Consider the following 21,106-nt stretch of genomic DNA (forward strand, 5'->3'; position numbering starts at 1 on the left):
GTTAACAAAGTAGTTTACCACAAGCAAGTAAGTATAAACGAATACATTAACATTGTGGAAGAAACTAAAAAGCAATTAGCCATTGCCCAATGCGAGCATGATGCGATCAAACAGAAATTGGATAGTTATTCTAACTCCCAATTTATGCTTGATCACATCATCGATGTTCAACAACCAAAGGGAAATCAGAAAGGCATAGGGTATAAGAAATGTCCGCCCCCTTTGATGAACAACTATACCAAGATGCCTGATGAGGAGGAAATGCCTCGGTATGAACCCAGTGTGCCTCTTGATGTTGAGGAGTTTGCTACTGGCCTTGGGTTCAAACCGGACAATTCTTCAAACACAGCCTCTAAGGAACAAGAAACTTCATCATCCATGAAGCAAAGTCCTCCAATTATCGAGGACTATGAGACATCAGATGATGAATCAGAAGTGGCTGTAAGTGATCAGGATAAATCACTTAGTAAGATGAAAGGAGTAGTTATTCCACGAGAGAATCACATCCTTTGTGACCCTGATACTCCTGATGTTCCATCTGTTAAGAAGCAAGTGATTGATTCTGTCAAAGTTGATGAGACATGTGTGTCTACTGTTAAAAGCAGTAATGTGTTGTATACACTGGTTGGAGATAATAAAATCTACTCAGATCAAGTTTTTCCAATTAAGAATGTAAATCAATCTTTGATTGATAAAGTCTTTGAAGACAACACAAACAAGTTTTTGGGAAAAACACTTCCGGGAATTGTTGTAACACAATGTGATCCAATTCCTAAGGCTGAGATTAGAAAACAGTTTGGTAATCAAAAATCTCAACAACAACCTACTGCTTCTAAGGGTAAACAACAACAACGAGCTCCAAAGCCAAAGGCTAAGGATGAATCAAAAGGAGCTCGTTACAAGAAGAAAGCAAAAGATGTTAAATTTGTAGCATCAAAAGGTACAGATAAAATTGAGACTTTTGAAAACAAATCAAACACTGATTTTGTACAACAAGTCAAGATTTTGAAACGTAACAGTGATAACAACTACACCCAACACACAAACGGGTGTGATGAAAGAGCAAGTACCTCAGGTTCTACAGGTTCAACATCTGCTAGTCGATCAAGTTCTCCTAAGTCTGTTGAAAGGAGAACTTGTTTCAAATGTGGAGAAATTGGGCACATCATCAGAAACTGCCCAAATGCTCCAAAGAAGAAATTTGTTGAGAAAGCTCCACCTGAAACAGTTCACCCTCAACGTCGGTCAGTTTCACTTAAACATGATAAACGAACTGTAAAAGAACAAGAAACTAAACAACGACGTAAGAACATGAAAACTGTTGAAAAAGCTTTAAAATCTGAAGTTAAAACAGTTCAAAAGGAACCAAGTGTGTCACAACCTGTAAAACCAGAATCATCAAAAACTGGTAGACAAAAACGAACTTGGTTACCTAAGTCGGGTGACAATTCAGGGGGAGCAATTGTTCTTAAAAACCATCAAGAGATTGATATCACGTTTCGTGATGCTCAGGGACGACCCAAGACCACTAAGGCTTGGGTCCCCATTCTCAACTGATGTTTTTACATGACATGTGCAGGATGTTCTAGGAGGAACTATTAATAGTCACTGGATTGTTGATAGTGGAGCATCCAGGCACATGACTGGCAACTTACGGCTCCTATACGACGTGAGAAACATTAGAGGAGGGTATGTTGCTTTTGCGGGTGACAAAGGCGGTTTTATCACTGGAGAGGGAAGTATCTCCAATGGCATCGTGTGCTTTGATAAGATCAATTATGTGAAGCAAATTGATCACAATCTTCTCAGTGTGTCGCAAATCTGCGATAAGAAATTCTCCGTGCATTTTGATGATGCCGGCTGCTATGTGCTGAAACCTGGATTCAAAATTCCACAAGAATGGATTCTCTTATCGGCTCCGAGAATTAATGATCTTTATATTCTCGACATGAGCCAGGCGATTACAACATCTGCACAAGTCACTTGCTTTGTCTCAAAAGCCACGGAAAAGGAGTCGATATCTTGGCACAGAAGAATGGGACACATTCACTTGAGGAAGATGAACCATTTGGTGAAAAATAATCTTGTGAATGGTGTGCCTGTTAGAAGTTTTCATTTGCAAGATATCTGTGTCTCGTGCCAAAAGGGGAAGCAAACAAAGAAGTCTCACCCTTTGAAGAAAATCAACACTGTCAGCATGCCTCTCGAACGTCTTCATATGGACCTTTTTGGACCCATGAAGCACAAGACAACGTTCGGTGATGCCTATTGTCTAGTTGATGATTATTCTAGATTTTCTTGGGTATCCTTCATGGCACACAAAAGTGCAACTCCTGGCATCCTCAAGGATCTTCTTACAATGTTGGAGAATCTCTATTCGTTGAAAGTAAAGAGGATCCGAAGCGACAATGGTACCGAATTCAAGAATCAAGTTATGGATGAGTTTTGTACTTCTAAAGGCATTCTTCATGAGTACAGTTCTCGTTATACTCCACAACAAAATGGTGTCGCTGAGAGGAAGAATCGGACGATTATAGAAACTGCAAGAACAATGTTAGTAGAGTCGGAACTCCCTATTCAATTCTGGGGGGAGGCTGTATCGGCTGCATGCTACACGCTGAACAGAGTTCTTACAGTAAAGAGACATGGCAAGACTTGCTTCGAACTCCTTCAGAAAAGGAAACCGGATCTTTCTTACCTTGAACCATTTGGTGCTCCATGTACTATGATTGAGCCGGATGGAAAGTTTGGTGCAAAAGCTATCGAGGGTTTCTTCCTTGGATATGCTACTCCGAATTTTCGTGTTTGGAATCTAGCTACCAAAAAGATTGAGCTATGGAGCGAAGTTAGGGTTCAAAGGTACACGAGTCCTGTTAGGGCTCCGGGTGATCCGTGGATGTTCGATTATGATGGGCTATTTGACTCCTTCAATCTGCCAACCTTTGACGAAGAATCAGCAGTGGCTAGGATGTTGTTGGAAAGTGACAACGCTGCTGTCTCGCCTTTGGTTAGACCTATTGTTGTTGACCCTCAAGTTTCTTCGTCTGTCAACAATATGGTTCAAAATGAGGTTTATGAAGATGCTGCTGATTATAATGACTCTTCTGAAGATGATGAATATCATGATGCAGCTGAAGGATCTTCAGCTCCAGCTGCTCCTGTTCAAGGTGCCTCTGGTGATACACCTCATATGCAGAATGTAGACACTGCTGAAGGGAATGCATCCACCTCTACCCACATTCCTGGTGTGGAGCTGGTTGTTGATCTTAATCTGAATAATTTGGGTATCAATGCTCGTGTGCCAGATAATCCTGAAATGAGGATTCACGATACCCACCCCCAGCAGAATATTATAGGAGATGTCCATCGCGGTGTGCAGACGCGTAATCAGCTGAGAAACAACCGGAATGCTGGTTTGTATTCAGCTATAAGAGAATCTGGCCAACAAAATGACTGGTCCTTCGTGTGTTACGTGTCACAAGAAGAACCAAAATCGTGGAAAGAAGCATTGAAAGATAGTGCTTGGGTTGAAGCCATGCAAGAAGAATTACAGCAATTTCACAAGCTTGGTGTTTGGAAGCTTGTTGAAAAACCTGAGAACTACAAGAAGATTGGCACTCGATGGGTCTTCAAATGCAAGAAAGACGACCGTGGAGTGGTTATTCGGAACAAAGCTCGTTTAGTCGTTCAAGGTTTTCGTCAGATAGAAGGGATCGACTACAACGAAGTGTATGCACCTGTTGCACGTCTCGAAGCAATTCGAATCTTTCTAGCCTATGCGTCTTTCAAAGGATTCAAGGTTTATCAGATGGACGTCAAAAGTGCATTTCTACATGGTGTGGTTGAAGAAGAGGTGTATGTCGAACAGCCTCCAGGTTTTGAAGATCCTGTTCATCCTGATCGGGTTTGGTTGCTCAACAAAGCTCTCTATGGTCTTCATCAAGCGCCACGAGCTTGGTATGCAACCTTATCTACATATCTGCTGGAGAACGGTTTTCGAAGAGGTCTTATCGATTGTACTCTCTTCATCAAAGAACAAGATGGAGATCTTCTTCTGGTTCAGGTATACGTTGATGATATTATTTTTGGTTCTACTAATGATGCTTTGTGTAGGAATTTCGAGCGCATTATGCAGGATAAATTCGAGATGAGTGCTATGGGGGAAATGAATTTCTTCTTGGGCCTACAAGTACAACAAACAGAGTCTGGGATATTCATCCATCAGACTAAATATGTTGGTGACATCTTGAGCCGGTTCCAGATGTCCGATGCAACGCCCATTGGTACCCCACTGCCAACTAATCACGGAATTACTCCAGACTTGAAGGGTGAACCTGTTAGTCCTTCATACTACCGCGCAATGATCGGATCCCTTATGTACCTCACAGCATCAAGGCCAGACATAATGTACCCAACGTGCCTACTCGCCAGATATCAAGTCAACCCGAAGGCCTCTCATCTTGCAGCTGTAAAAAGGATTTTTCGTTATTTGAAGGCTTACCCCGACACCGGTCTGTGGTATCCTAGGGATAATAACTTTGACTTGGTCGCATTCAGTGATTCTGATTTTGGCGGATGCAAAATCGACGGCAAATCCACAACGGCTGGATGTCAGTTTTTAGGAAATCGCCTAGTCACATGGCAGTGCAAGAAGCAGACATGCGTCGCTACATCAACATGCGAAGCTGAATACATTGCTGCCTCAAGTTGTTGCTCCCAAGTTCTTTGGATTCAACAACAATTGCGGGACTACGGTTTTGAATTCCTAACTACTCCTATTTACGTTGATAATTCTGCTGCTTTAGATATCACTAAAAATCCTGTGCAGCATTCAAAGACCAAACACATCGAAATCAAATATCACTTCATACGTGATTGCTTTGAGAAAAGGCTAATCGATGTTGTTAAGGTCCACACCGATGACCAACGTGCCGACTTATTTACCAAAGCTTTTGACAAATCTAGATTTGACTTCTTATTATTGGTAAACGGCATTAAGGTCAAGCAAGAGTAAACCAACATCGGAAAATCATTTTTGTAAATATCTTTGTGTGTTTCAAATTTGTCTTAGTTTATTGATTTTAGGGGGAGTAAATCCGAAAATCTGAAAATCCAAAAACATTGAAAAATTTCAAAAACAGAAAAACAATAGAAAAACAAAAATGAGTTTCTTGGCGAGCAAAAGAGAAAATGATAGTACATCAGTGGTCTATCCAAACCTCTTTAAACCTTAAATGTAAAACGATAAGCAGCTCTATATAAGATGTATCGGTAGGCTCACAAGCATTTTAAAGTGTGCAGGGTGATATAAATCTTAAATCGACTGAAAACCAGGTGGGAACCATTCATTGGCATATGGTCTTAGTACCGAAATTTCGTTTGATAGATTGCCGAGGTTCTGAGATATTCGGTCTTTATGCTGCTTATCATCTGGGTATCATGGTTGTATCTTTTACCGAAAAATAACGGGGACGCAAGTCTAGATCTTCCATGATACTATACATACGTGTACATATTACATACTGCATTCGACCTCAATAAGTGATAAACAATCACATGTCCAATCAAATAAGTGATAAAATATCACATTTATCCGGGTGTCAAGTTCGTCTCTCTGCTGTACGGAAGTACTGACCTGTTCACGGACTTGCTCCTGTGCCCTCATGCATATGAAAATCAAGTTCCTCATCAATAAGTGATTATATCACATAGGGCTTGTTTTCAAATCAAAATAAGTGAGTATCTCACAGCTTATACGGTCAAACAGATGATAATCGGTATACTCACCGGTAAGATGAACTCTCGTGCATACCTTGATACGGGAATGTGTCGTGATGTGGATGAACACCGGTCGGTAAGTATAAATCATACCTTAACGTATCCCCTCGCCATGATTACATCTGATAAGTTGAGCTTAAGTGGACAACAATACCGATAATTGTTATAGGATGCTTATTTTAATGTTAACTAATTGAACAACAAGAGTGTTTTGACATGACCGTACACTGATATGATTCTCTTACCCTCGAAACTCGCAAAAAGTATGTTTGTATATATTTATTTATTTACTGCTTAACTGTTATTGTTTTCTTTTAAACAGTTTCGTCGTTTGGTGCATATCAGCACGACATTAGCGGTGATGTCGTTTGATAACACTCAAAGGATTTTAAATTGTTGTCTTTTAGTTTCAAAAATACCAAAAAGATTTTAGGCGTGTTTTAATATAAACTTTATAAAAGCCAAAAAGATTTTATTTCTACTTTCTTTTCGATCGTACGATATTGGAGCTCGAGTCTTCGTTACCTAAAATCTGAACGAAAACCGAATTGACTAAATCTTCATAAACGGTCGAAATTTGCAAGTTTTGAAAGTTAAAACTAAAATTGACTAATTTATTAAACTTTCAAACTGTCGGACGGTGTTTGATTATGACATGGTCATTCGTGTGTCATTTGGTTATACTAACTATTCCAAGCAGTTGTTCTCATTACGCGTTTAGATTTCTTGCATGTGCAGATTCTAAAGGCAAGGAGAACATAGTCGATGACAAGCTTCGGAATGAAGACACGACGTGAAGGCGCTCAAAAGATGAAGATGATCGAGTTGCCGCTGGCCATCATCAACACCACAAGGATCTCACTTCATAAAGATCAAGTCATTCACGAGCATAACTCAAGGGGGAGCTTATGTTAAGGGGGAGTTTGTCAACACACTTCCTACATGATACAGGTAGTTTGTTGATACACTCTCTGCTTTCAAGACGTGAAGACTTTGAAGATCCTCCGACATTGAAGACTTGAAAGGACATCAGAGTTTTGAGAACTCGAAGACCAAAGACCATCGAAGTTCGAGACGAGTCTACAACTATAGAAGATAAAGACAAAGCTACAGCCAAGGGGGAGTTTGTTGGTGCACTTGTGTCTGTACTTTGTCTGTAATCGGTCACGATGTAAACGATGTCCTTGTCAGTTCTGTAAGTTGACCAAGTCAACCGTCCTCCTGGTTTGACTTGGCAACAGTTAGTAAATTTGATGTAAGTTGTCTGACTCGAAGGATGAGTGATCGAAGGATAATGTAGATCCTTCGATCACCTCGAAAGATATGCTTCGATTTATAGACCTCGAAAGACCATCCTTCGAGGTCCTTGCTGATCCTTCGAAAGCATCGTATTCGAAAGATGATCCTTCGGACCATCTATCGGATCCTTCGGTCAGACCTGCTGTGTATGGGTATAAATACCCATGCAGTGTGTTCATTTTAGTAGAGACTTACACACAGACAGAAAGATATACTCGAGAGCTTGAGAGCATTCTGTCAAGAACACACACACATACTTGAGAGTTTGCAAGTTAGATTTGTAAACATTGTGCTTGTAACTGGAACCTTCATACGTATTAATACAGTGGTGTTAATCGGTGAACTCTTGTGTGTTTGTTTCTCTACTTGCTTCATCTCGGTTTGCTTACTAGCTTGGATTCCGCACTCGCTAGTAGGTTTGTATAACAAGGTTTAGGTTCGTCATCCTCCGGAAAGGGACCTACAATATATTTGTTATAGAAAATAATACTTAAAAGAAATACTTACGTAATTTTGTTCAGCAACCAGATCAACCCAATTCCCTTGATTGTCCGTGTGGGTTTTAGCATACGTAGGTACCCAATCTATATCCTGTTTAACATTAAACTTAGATTAGACATTAAATAAACAAAAGCTTACACACACGCACACATACATAAAACATTACATTTTTATAGGCGGTGCTACCGTACGACGATGTCCCCCCACGGTATGGGAATTGTTGTTTCTCGCGTACTAGTGTGTTGGCCTTGCTTCTTTTAATATATTTTTCTTCCCGGAAACCTTCGATGGTTCTCAACCAGTTATCATAGGGCATATCCGGGGGATGGAATGCCCTTGCACTCTCAAGATCATCATAACCCCCCTTGCTCTTAAATAATTTTTTAGCATCGTACTTGCGGTCAGAGTACCGCTTCATAAGCACAGCCCTAATGCCACCCGTCAAGTTTTTGGCCTCTATATCACGTTCCACTTCATCAAAATTGAAATTTTCCTACAAATTAAATAAAAAAGTTACAATATCATATATAAATTAGATTTGCATGTGCTTAAATATTTGATAAAATTTTATGCATATAAGTTATTTACCCATAAGTGGTTCATGAGGGCATCCTTGTAATGTTGTTCAACGTTATCCCATCCAATTTTATCGAACGGGATGGACCGCCACATATACAGGCCGGCCTCCCGTGAAAACATATCTCTTGTTTTACCAACAGGGGTATACGTCACCTGCCTGTCAAACGTAAGCGATACAGGCCCCCCGCTTTTACCAGACGCCTAAGTTTCTCGTTTTTTGCTTTCCCCCTAACCCTCTTCGGGGGAACCGCTGCAATTAAAACAAAAATAATTAGTAACAACATTTATAATAAAAAAATATAAGGACTACAAAATAATTTAGTAAAAGACTTACCGTCTGTCTCGTGTGTGCCACGAAATCCACCAGGAGGAAGCGGTGGATCACCAGCGCCGTCACCCCCATGTCCCCAGGGGGCCACATCAGCCATCAGATAAGCGAATATCAACAATACAGAAAACATAATCCCTATAAAGTTACAAATGTTACAGCATGTGTATCTAATAGAAATTAAGGGAAAGTACAACAAGTGTAACTCAAATTCAAATAAATATTTCAAACAAGTGTTTATCAATTACAAATCAATATAAATTACAATAACTTTTCTTTTAGTCAGACTCCACATAATCGGGATCATCCTCATCATAATCAGCCTCGACCTCATCACAATCAGTCTCGACTTCAAACACTTCATCGACGGTGGCTGTTGGGGGATCAACTTCAATTGAAGGCTCACCCGCAGTAATATGAGAAGATCCAATTTGAAAGTATTGGGTCAAGTCAATGACAAGTGGACAGTCAGATGAAGAGTTGTTGTCGACAATGTCCCTATCTTCTAAGTGTTTGTCAACATTTTGAACCTTATTGACGCGGTCATCACTTAATGGCCGATCCCAAATTCTTCGATGATTAACATTTTCGACTACCCACCTATGTTTATTTTTTTGGTTTCGAGACCTTTCTTGGATGAAGAACACTTGTTTGGCTTGCGAAGCAAATATGAGTTGATCGTCTTTGTCCCATTCATGTTCAGTGCTTATACTGGTGATATTATTGTCATGGTTTACACCCCTTTGAGTATCAAACCACTTGCACCGAAATAGGACAGTGGAATAATCATTTGTATAACGCAACTCAATAATTTCTTCTAATTGGCCATAAAATTTCACACCGTTCTCTCCAACCACTTCCACCCCAGAGTTTTGCGTTGCGCATTTTGCATCACGTTCAAGTGTCTTAAACCTAACACCGTTGACTATGCAAGCAGTGTAAGCAGTCATTTTCGCACAAATTGAAAGAGCATACAACTCCGGGTGGAATTCTGGAGAATTTTTTGTTTTCATCGAATGGACCTAACAAATATAGAGTAATAGTGTTTGTTATATATGTATTACCTAGCAAGTATAGAGTAATGAGTGTTATATATGTATTATACCTTATGGAGAAACCATCCCGGAAATTTGGTTTTAAGATCATCATGGGGATGTGTATGTTTGAATTCACTACATTGATGACAAATATAAGAAAGGAATGAGAAATACCAATTAACAGATTATGAAATGTTAAAGACAGAAGCACTCACTTCATGTACTCCCTAACTTCTGCGCAGTTTTCGAGGACAAACCATTCCATCTTGCTTTTTTCGATGAATGATAGATATTTGTCCTTTCTTGCGCCAACATAACGACATTTGGACTCAAACACCCATAACTTTCTTTTTTCAACAACGACATCATCGTTTCTATCTGGGCGATTGAACTTAGTCTGAACATTTTTAAGGTACATTGAACAAAATGTTAGAGCTTCTTCAAACACATAACCTTCAGCTATACAACCTTCAGGCCTTGCCAGGTTTTTGACATAGTTCTTTAGTTTTTTCATGTACCTTTCAAATGGATACATCCATCTAAAAGCTACTGGACCTCCCGCAATCGCTTCATCAGGTAAATGCACAAGTAAATGAACCATAATGTCAAAAAACGCAGGTGGATAGATCATCTCTAACTTGCATAAGATGGTAACAATGTCATCCTTTGCTTTCTTCATATCATCCACCGATAGTGTTCTAGAGCAAAGTTGCTTAAAGAACATACAAAGGTCTACTATTGGTGTAGATGTATCTTTAGTCAAAAGCCCTCTAACCCCAATCGGTATCAAACGTTGCATGAGGATATGACAGTCATGAGATTTCAACCCGGTAATGTTAGCATTGTTATCTGTCACCCTCTTACTGATATTAGATCCAAACCCATCTGGTAATTTAACATTTTTTATAAACTGACAAAAAAGTTTTCGATCATCGGACTTGAATGAGTACTTTGGGTGGGGACTTAAGAACTTGCCACCCGATTGTTTCAGCCATTGTGACGGCCGAATGTTTAGTTTTTCCAAGTCGGACCGCGCATTTGGCGTGTCTTTGCTCTTATCGTTCATTAGAAGAGTACCGAGCAAGCTGTTGCACACATTTTTCTCTATATGCATTAAATCTAAGTTATGTTTCAGCTGCAGGGAAGACCAATACTCAAGGTCAAAAAATATGCTTCTTTTGGAGCAGTTCAACTCGAAATCTGACCGGGTTATCCTCCCACCTCCAAAATCTGGATACTTGCCTGGTAGACGATTAATTAAACGACCTAGTTAAGCTTCTATGTCAGCTGGGCTAAACTGTCTCGGATGGTCTCGTGTCTCGGGTCTCCCGTTAAAGTCGAGACTTGTTCTCCAAGGATGGTTGGCATCTAAGAACCGGCGATGACCAACATAAGCACATTTACCAGTTACACGAATTGAAGGAGTGTCTTGGTTACAAGTTGGGCATGCCATGTAGCCTTGTCCGCTCCAACCTGATAGGCTACTACGGGCTGGAAAGTCATTTATGGTCCATAACAACACCGCCTTCATTGTGAAGTATGTGTTTGTTGCTGCGTCTTTAGTACGTACACCTGTCTGCCACAATTGCTTAAGCTCATCCACTAACGGTCTAAGGAAAACGTCCATGTCTTTCCCCGGTGATTTAGGGCCAGGAATCAACAAGGTCAACATGAATGTGGACTCTCGCATGCATAGCCAGGGAGGCAGATTATATGTGGTGAGTATAACCGGCCACGTGCTATGAGTCGAGGATCCACTACCGTTGTTAAAGGGATTAAAACCGTCAGCTGCAAGCCCTAAGCGAACATTTCGTGGCTCCATCGCGAAGTTTGGGTACTTTTTATCAAAGTCTTGCCATGCAGATCCATCAACTGGATGACGCATAGTCCCATCTTCCGATCGTCCGGTACTATGCCATATCATATCTTTCGCTGTGTGCCTTGAACAATACAAACGTCGTAGTCTAGGCGTCAAAGGAAAGTATCGTAACACCTTACGAGCCACCTTGGTGCCTTTTGTGTCTTTATTGACCCATCGACTCTCATTACAAACGGGACAATTTTGCAAGGACTCGTTTTCTTTCCAAAAGAGAGCACAATCATTTGTGCACACATCTATCATCTCATATGCCAAACCAATCTTCTTAAATGTCTTCTTAGCTACATAATACGAAGGGGGAATCTTGTTGCCTTCTGGCATTGACTCTCGCAACAACGAGAGGAGTCGATCTACTGCTTCATTTTGAAAATGGTACGTATCCTTTATATTCAAAAGCTTTGCTAAAAAGTCGATAGAAGAAAACTTGGTACAACCAGGATATAATTCTGTTTCAACTTCCTTTACCAGGTCTTCAAAATCATCAACAACACCGCTACTATCTCCATTCGAGTTCTCTTGGTTAAGGTATGTATCTTCTTCCATACGCTCCCCCCTAATGTCTTCAATAACGTTTACCATACCGTCTTGTGGCGCAACATCGTTTACTTCTGCAATTGGAGTCGTGTCCCTGTGATAGGTCCACTTCGTGTATTCCTTCCAAAAATTGTTAATACGCAAATGGTATTTCATTTCTGCCATAGTTTTTAAGCCGGAATTTTTACATTTGGTACACGGACATCTAACTTCATCGTGGTTTTTTATCACTCTTTCACACATCTCGATAAATGACTCGAGTCCTTGCTTGTAGTGAGGTGAATGACGTGGGGAATCAATCCAACTTTTATCGATAGGCATTATGCAACTGAAAGAAAATCTAATTTAGGATTAACAAGACAAGGGTAGGCTGCTAAACCCACTTTTTGAACACTTTATCTCATATGTGAATGTGTATTACATGATTGTTTGTTTAAGAAAAATTCGGCAGCATTTCCTCTTAGCTCCCAAGTATATATGTAATGATATATATACCGAGGAGCAAAGAGAAAATGATAACCGAATCCTTCTTAAACAAACAATCATGTAATACACATTCACATCCTAAATGAGATAAAGTATTCAAAAAGCAGTCCCAAGATAAATGGGGACAACCCGAAATTAATTTCTAAATCAATTTCGGGCGGGTATTTCTAAGCTCGTTATGCTTAAAATGATTAATTCAAACACGGGCACAATTTTTAAGCTTGTTATGTTCTTAATGATTGTTTTAAATTTTGGGCGGAACGTTATGTTTTAAATCATGATTTCAATTTCGATTGGGTGTTTTCTTAGCTCGTTATGTTTGAAATGATGAATTCAATATCATGCACGGTTTTTTAAATATGTAATGTTCTTCATTTTGTTAGCTCCTTTTTTTTTATAAATGTTTTCAAACCTAAACACAAACATACTAATTATCAAACTTAAACTTTTTTTTTCAAACCTACACATAAACATACTACCAACACACATACATACTTATAAAGACACATTTACATACGTACACATACATACCTACAAACACACATTTTGACCAAAAACACAAAATTTATACTTACTTACATACACATTTGCATATTTTATACAAACATACATAATAACATACACATTTTCACCAATTACAAACATTTACATGCACAATTGTTCATCATTTATAAACACCTACATACTAACATACACCTACATACATACATTCATAAACTTACATACACACATACATGCTTACATACACCAAAATACACAAATCAATAGATTTTCATATATACATTTTTATCAAATACACCTACATTATACATTTGGCATACTAACATATACCTACATACATACATTACTTCATAGACTTTACATACACACATACATGCTTACATACACCAAAATACACAAATCAATAGATTTTCATATACACATTTTTATCAAATACACCTACATTATACATTTGGCATACTAACATACACCTACATACATACATTACTTCATAGACTTACATACACACATACATGCTTACATACACCTAAACCAAAAATTATACAATTTCTAAACTTAAAAAAAAAAAAAACTAACCGTATTCGAGATGCTTACATACACCTAAACCAAAAATTATACATTTACATACCTAAACCAAAAATTATAGAATTTCTAAACTTAAAAAAAAAAAAAAAAAAAAAAAAAAAACTAACCGTATTTTTCAAGTTTCAAGGAGATGAAGACCGAGGAGACGAAGTGGTGCCGGATTCGAGATGGTGGTGACCGGATTCGAGATGGTGGTGATCCGATATTTCTTCCACAAACACAAAAATACACAAAAAAGAGCAAAAATTAAACCCTATAACATGTATATAACAAATGTAGAGAAGAAATCTAACAAAAACAAAATGAAACTAACCGATTTGGACGATTTTCGCGAGTTAGCAGCGGTGTTCGGAGGTTTTTTGGGGGGAAAAGTGAAAGAGGAGGGAGAAGTTGGCGCTGTATAGGGGTTTGGTTCGTTCAACCATTAGCGGCGACAGATTGTCGCCGGTATTGCCAGTTGTCGCCGGTAAAGACTTTAATGAGGTTGACCAGAGGTTGACCAGGGATAAGATTTGTGTGGCTAGGGATTAAAGTTCTGACATTTACTTTTAGCGGAGACTAGCTGTCGCCGCTATTACCCTATCCTCGTCGCCGGTAATGAGTTATTAATCCCCAAGCGTCAGATCATGCTTTTGATCAACGGATAGGGTTTGGTTTGAGATCCTGTCACGCGGATCGACCAATAGCGGCGACATTTAACATGTCGCCGCTAAAGGTGTCGCCGCTAAAGGTGCCCTGTTCTTGTAGTATATAACTTTTAATGTATGGTGTATATATAATTGGTTACATTACAAAAGTGAAAAACATGTAGACAACATGCTACTGTTACAATGGTTGTTTCTTAATTCTCCAACTAGATTTCTTTTATGTAGCTAGGTGACTATGCATCACAAGTTGTACATTGAGATCATCATGACTTGAAGATGTATTGAGCTCAAGGGATATCTTTAAAGTTATGAAATAAGTGACTGCTCAAGAAAAACCCTAGTGTATAGCAACCTTTCTAGTCCATCTTTTGTCCCTTACCTTTTTCTTAACATCACTCTGTCAACTTCAATCCTTCTCTTCCAGATATCATCTCTCTCTCTCTCTCTCTCTCTCTCTCTCTCTTGTGTCATTGTGTGTCTGCACCTTCCATGTGCAAACTCCTACCTTTCTTTTTATATAAGCAGCTGCAGTACCACCATCTCCCTCATACACACTACAACTAAAGACACCCCCCCCCCCCCCCCAGCTGTTTTGTAATTAGGGTTTTGTTTCAACCTGTTACTGTTGTTTGTTTGGTGAAGAACACCATGGAAACTCAACAACAACAAGCAGATATTCAAGATTTTGGGAACAAAAACAGTAACACCTATGCATGCAGGCAAAGCAGTACTAGGTGGACACCCACAAGTGATCAGATCAGAATACTGAAAGAGCTCTACTACAACAATGGAATCAGATCACCAACTGCTGATCAGATTCAGAGAATCGCTGCTCAACTCAGACAGTACGGCAAGATTGAAGGCAAGAACGTGTTTTATTGGTTTCAGAACCATAAAGCTCGTGAACGCCAGAAGAAACGGTTCACTCCTACTGCTCCTCCACCACCGTCTCACTTCTCCGATCATATTAACCACCATCTTCCCAACGCTGCCCCCATGCAGATTCCATCTCACCACCACCACTACCACCATCAAGAACCACCACATGTCTATGCTCACCCTCACAAACTCTACACCACTCATCACATTGGTACTCATAATATTAGTTTGTTCTCTCAATTAGGTTATGTTGTTATGCATACCCATCACTAAAGTTTATATTTTCTTTTTGTTTCTTTGAACATATACCCATAACTAAATTTTATATTTTCGTACATTTTTTTGTTTCTTTAAGCATACCCATTTTGTATTTTTAGTTGTATATATTTGGCTAATTTTGAGTTCTTGAAATTTTGTTAGGGGTTGGTTCTTCTTCACAAGGAGTGATGGGTGTAGGGTGTGGCTATGGATCTGTTGCTATGGAGAAGAGTTTCAGGGTACATATATTATTGTTGTAACACGCACGTACACACTTCATTTAATATTCAAGATACTCCTTAACTAAATAATTAATTATTCTACATATCAGAATATCATGAGAATGTACATTATTTTAAAGGAATTAGGGATTAATTATTGGATGTTTGAGATTGTGCTAGCAAACTGATTATTTACTATATAAGATAATTAAATTATTATTATGCTATTTTAAAGGTATTAGGGTTCAATTATTGGATGTTTGAGATTGGGCTAGCAAACTGATTTTATTATTTAATATATAAGATACTCCTTAATTAAATTATTATTATGCTTATTCATAGGCATCAGCTATCATGGGGATAAATATGGACGATCATTATAGAATTAGGGTTTGATCATAGGATGTTTGAGATTGTGCTAGCAAACTGATTATTCTTGTTAATTAGAAGATAATATATTTTAATATTTGATCATTCTCTAAATGATTAATTTAATATATTTGTAGAAATGAATATATAAATTAGCATATATCATATGATTGTCACAAATAATAACAAAACTCCCTTTGGGTATATACAGAAGTGTTCAATATCACCACCGGGAGAGAGTAAGGCCACAGGAGGAATTGGCCGGAATATCGGTTCAAGATCACGGATAAGTGTCGATTCGTGTTCCTTCTTCGACACAATTAAGCCAAAGACATATGAGATGTTTGAGAATCGTGATCAAGATGAAGAACAAGGAGAGCCTTCAACTGAGATCGAAACACTTCCATTATTCCCGATTCACGACGGCAACCATCATGATTTCTTCGGCATGAGGACGGCAAATCTGCCATTGGAGCAAGGCACTGGAGGTTACTACACTGGAGGAAGCTGGTACCGGTCTGATGAGAGGGCTTCTCTTGAGCTCAGTCTCAACTCATATGGTTATTATAACTAATGATCATTTTATGTATTTATATTAATAATTATGTAATTAATTAAGTACTTGGTAGTTATGATGATCTAACTATGGGTGATGTCTGATTAGCTCTGCTATGCTAATCTTATTATATGAATATGGGCTATTTAATCACGTTTATCGTGTGTACATATATGGTTTTATTATTTATCTTAGCAAATGCTTCATGTTTGATTAGATGAATAGATATATTTTGTATGCATATATTTGGTCACGCTTTCATGCTACAAGTTGAATTAAGGTTGTTTACGGTCTGATTTAAACTCACAAAATCGTTCAAATAGGTTTATGGTTTGGTTTTTTGATTTGTATACTCGAAACCAAATTGTTTGGTTTATGTATTAATGTACATGTATAACATACTTGATTGGTTCTAAAAAACCTGAGACATACAGAAGCGATAGGGTGCCTAAGACACAAAATATTTATATAATTTTTGATATATTTTTCTCTGATTTCTATCATCACGTATCAAAAGTTAGTACATCACGTATCAAAAGTTAGTATCTAATTAACTCTATGCACAACTAAATAGTTATGTGTACAACTTCTTAATCCATAAAATCTGTCCATGGGAAGCGTTCGCACCTCATGCCATTTTGATAAGTGTCTCATGTAACACCTATCGCCTCAAGCAGTCGGAAGCACAAAGCCTTGATAATGAGTGTGTGCCTTGCGGAGGTGCACTTAGAAAATAGATAACATATATCATGTTGGTTTATTACCATAGTTTAATTAGAGCTATTGGAAATTGCTTCAAATCTGCCTCATTAAGAGAAATAGAGAAACTGGTCCATCAGATCAACGGTCTTTGGTTCATTAAAGTAGCTAAAATACTACTAACGAAAACCAACTATTAGAACTATTGGCATAAGTACATTGTCAGTTGTAACTAAGTTAATACTGACACTAATTAACTAAGTGTATGATGTTGTATCAACTAAACGTTCTAATGGTTCTAAACATATTACAAAATCTTTGGTTTATTTCGGCTATTGTTTTCCAACGTTAACATACATACCTGTTCTTGATATTTTTGAATTATCTGATTGAATTTCGAAAGACCCATCAACCATTTCCGCCCACGAATATCACTTTTATAGTTAGCTTTAATTAACAATTGTCCCCTCCTCCCACACCTATCTTGTTTGCTGCATGAGATCATATTCCTTTTTTACACGCATTCAATATCGTTAAGGACCCAATAATCAAAACTATTCTGTTAGTAACGATTTGTGTTACGTGCCTAGCTTGAACGGAGTCATGTAAATGCACGTGGAAGTTGCAGTTCATTCCTCCAACGTCTCTTTTGTTTAGTTTACCAAGTCTTTTATGTGTTCCTTAATTAAAGGATGTGGGGATTCCCACTACCTAGTCTAGTGCTACTTTTAAGGTTGCCCACGTACATGTTTTCTTATTTATATTGTACTCTTTTGCACTATGAAGGATATGAGAAAATTATAGCAAAGCTTCTATATCTGATTTCTACTCATGTTTCTTGCTATTTTCTTTTGAGTTTGACCCACTCAACGGGTTATTTATCTATCAAACCAAGTGGTACATAACAAGTGGTATCAGAGCGGTCTTGATCCCCTCATGGACGCTCACGAATGGAACGAGTCATTGGATCGAATCATATCAACGATTGCTGAGATGGTCGATCTTCTCAAAAAGGAGTCCCGGAGATGGGCAACTTCACCCATTTTTTCTACACCGCTACAGTCACCCGCTACCGACTCACCACCACCAACCGTTACACCCACACTACCATCTCCACCAACCATTTTTGTCACCGCACCACGTGTTCAATCTCTTGTCCCACCACCACCGAAACAGGCTTGTTCAACCATCCCATTAGCACCAAAACTTGCACCAACCTTTTCACGAAAACCCATATCAACAACCATAGAAACGCCCACGCAAAAACAAGCACCATCATCAAAACCGTCGCCCTTAATGGTCCACTCTACACATGTTTCACTTGATACCCGAGATGTGATGCCCAACTCAAGGTGTGGTGCCCTTTTCAAATCCATTTCTGACTTGAAGTCAATTAAGATGTGGTGCCAAAGTCAAGGTCCCATGCCAATGCGTGTGGAACACACAAGCAAAAGTCTCTCGACCCTATTCATTTGCTATGGTTTCGTAAGCGATGAAGAAGCTGATGAAGTTGTCACCGGGAAACGCGAGTGGCGCCCCCCATGGCGCTTAGTTATGACTGCTCCAAATGATACGGGACGAACGGAGTGGCGACCGCCATGGAGCAACACCAAGTTTTTCCAGTTTCACCTTGAGGACAAGGTGAATTCGAGCGGGGTAGATTGTTACGTGCCTAGCTTGAACGGAGTCATGTAAATGCACGTGGAAATTGCAGTTCATTCCTCCAACGTCTCTTTTGTTTAGTTTACCAAGTCTTTTATGTGTTCCTTAATTAAAGGATGTGGGGATTCCCACTACCTAGTCTAGTGCTACTTTTAAGGTTGCCCACGTACATGTTTTCTTATTTATATTGTACTCTTTTGCACTATGAAGGATATGAGAAAATTATAGCAAAGCTTCTATATCTGATTTCTACTCATGTTTCTTGCTATTTTCTTTTGAGTTTGACCCACTCAACGGGTTATTTATCTATCAAACCAAGTGGTACATAACAATTTGCTTCGGTCTTAACTTTCATCCGCTTGATTTTGGTTTACATAGATTAAAAACCGTTACTAAATGGCTCACAATTTGACTCAAAAATCGGTAAAACACAAGTGAATACTTCACAACATGCATCTCATGTGATATGAAAATGTAAACTTTCAAACAATTTCTTAAGTTATGTATCATGTGAAATGAGGTTTTTACAAGAGTTTTTCAATCACATCTCGGTTTAAAAATGTTTCACTTTCTCATCTCCACATAATTAAGTGGTATCCTCTCTCTCTCTCTCTCTCTCTCTCTCTCCATTTATGGCATGATCAACTACGTCATCTGTCTTCATTCATTAGTGAGTTTATTTCTTCTGTTGGTATATAAAACTATATATGTAAATATGACTTACATATTATGATTAATGTTTATGTTTATATAAGATCACAATATCTTATGGAATCAAGCATCTGGCCAGTTTGGTTTGGTTTGGTCTGGTCTGGACCACAGCAGTTGCAGGATACAACTGCCACTCAAATGAACCGTATCTCTTTTAAGAAGCTTTAATTGGACCACAACCCACATATATGGGATTGCTTAATTTTTTTGACAACAAAAGTCAAACGTTTCAGAATTCTATATATCTTTCTTTGACCGATGTCAATGTCTTCACTAAAACAGGATTAAATCATGATGAACAATTGTTTAATATAATCTATCATAACCTTTTGTTGCAACTTGGAAGGAGCAAAAGTTGCACGTGTTGATGATTTGTAGAAATAACATAATAAGTAATATATACATAAAAATTACATCTTCGGTCTTCGGTCACCTCTCCTTTACACCAACCTCGACAACCCATTGTATCTCCCTAACTTAGTTCTCTCATTTTGTCGCTACCGACCACTATCAACCACCTTTTCACCGTCTCACCCCATAGCAGGATGTAAACTAACCAAGACATTCGCAAGATACTCGAGATCAGGTCATAAAAAGCTCGAACTGAGCCAAATTTGGAAAATTGGTATTTAATAAACTAACCTTTAACCAGTTGGTAAATAATAATCTAACCTACAGAATTGGTAAATAATAATCCTACCTATCAATATGTTGGTACTCAATGAACTTCTGTTAATTTTTTTTTAACTGAAGTTAGTTTTTAAGTTTTATTTATTACACAAACAGTCCCTTTAGTTATAAGTTACTAGTTTTAAGTTTTATTTATTACATAAACAGTCCCTATAGTTATAAAAAAATCATAAAAATCCTAAAAAATCAAAAAAATTCTAAAAAATCATAAAAATTCTAAAAAAATAAAAAAAAATCTTAAAAAATCAAAAAAATTCTAAAAAATCAAAAAAATTCTAAAAAATAAAAAAAAATCTAAAAAATCATAAATGAAGCATTAAATATTTATACGATTTATACACAACAACACTAGTTATCGATATAATATTCAAAACGCAACAATCAATGAAGCATTAAATATTTATATGATTTATATACGATTTATACAAAACTAAAATGAAACTTAAACAAACAAACCCAAATCAGATTCTGATTTTTGAAAACTGAAGTTTTAAACTAATAATGTTCCAACTCTTACCGGAACCGAGACGACTACGTGACCAAACTGAACCGAGACGACTACGTGACCAAACTGACCCGAAATAAAACCCGAATCGTCCGGTGACTGAGCCGTGACCAGTGGCGGAACCAGAACGTTTTAGTTAAAGGGTCATCATAAGCTTATATTCTATACTGGTTCAAATTAGGGGGTCCATCTCTAAGTTTGTTCTTCAAAAACTCAAAATTTATAAATAAAAATTCAAAAAGTTTTGGTGACCGGAGGGTCAACGGATCCTCTTGACCCCCCTCTGGTTCCGCCCCTGGCCGTGACCCGAACCTGCTGATGTGCACCTGAATTGAAGCTGAACGAACCGAACATCAACCGCATCATCTTTCATCATGTACCAAAGAATCATCACCATCAACA

General features: G+C 38.2%; 2 protein-coding genes across 2 annotated transcripts; one reads left to right on the forward strand and one right to left on the reverse strand.

Moving 5' to 3' along the window:
* Positions 1 to 10,792: 10,792 nt before the first annotated feature.
* Positions 10,793 to 12,100, reverse strand: LOC110907146. Its single transcript, XM_022152169.1, has one exon. The coding sequence runs from the start codon at positions 12,098 to 12,100 to the stop codon at positions 10,793 to 10,795; it is 1,308 nt and encodes a 435-aa protein (XP_022007861.1).
* Positions 12,101 to 14,713: 2,613 nt separating this feature from the next.
* Positions 14,714 to 16,593, forward strand: LOC110905747 (protein WUSCHEL). The gene is made up of 3 exons (XM_022151273.2): positions 14,714 to 15,244; positions 15,454 to 15,530; positions 16,093 to 16,593. The coding sequence occupies exons 1-3, from the start codon at positions 14,803 to 14,805 to the stop codon at positions 16,453 to 16,455; spliced, it is 882 nt and encodes a 293-aa protein (XP_022006965.1). The 5' UTR covers positions 14,714 to 14,802; the 3' UTR covers positions 16,456 to 16,593.
* Positions 16,594 to 21,106: the final 4,513 nt, after the last annotated feature.

The sequence above is a fragment of the Helianthus annuus genome, chromosome 14, assembly GCF_002127325.2.
Source record: "Helianthus annuus cultivar XRQ/B chromosome 14, HanXRQr2.0-SUNRISE, whole genome shotgun sequence".
NCBI lineage: Eukaryota > Viridiplantae > Streptophyta > Magnoliopsida > Asterales > Asteraceae > Helianthus > Helianthus annuus.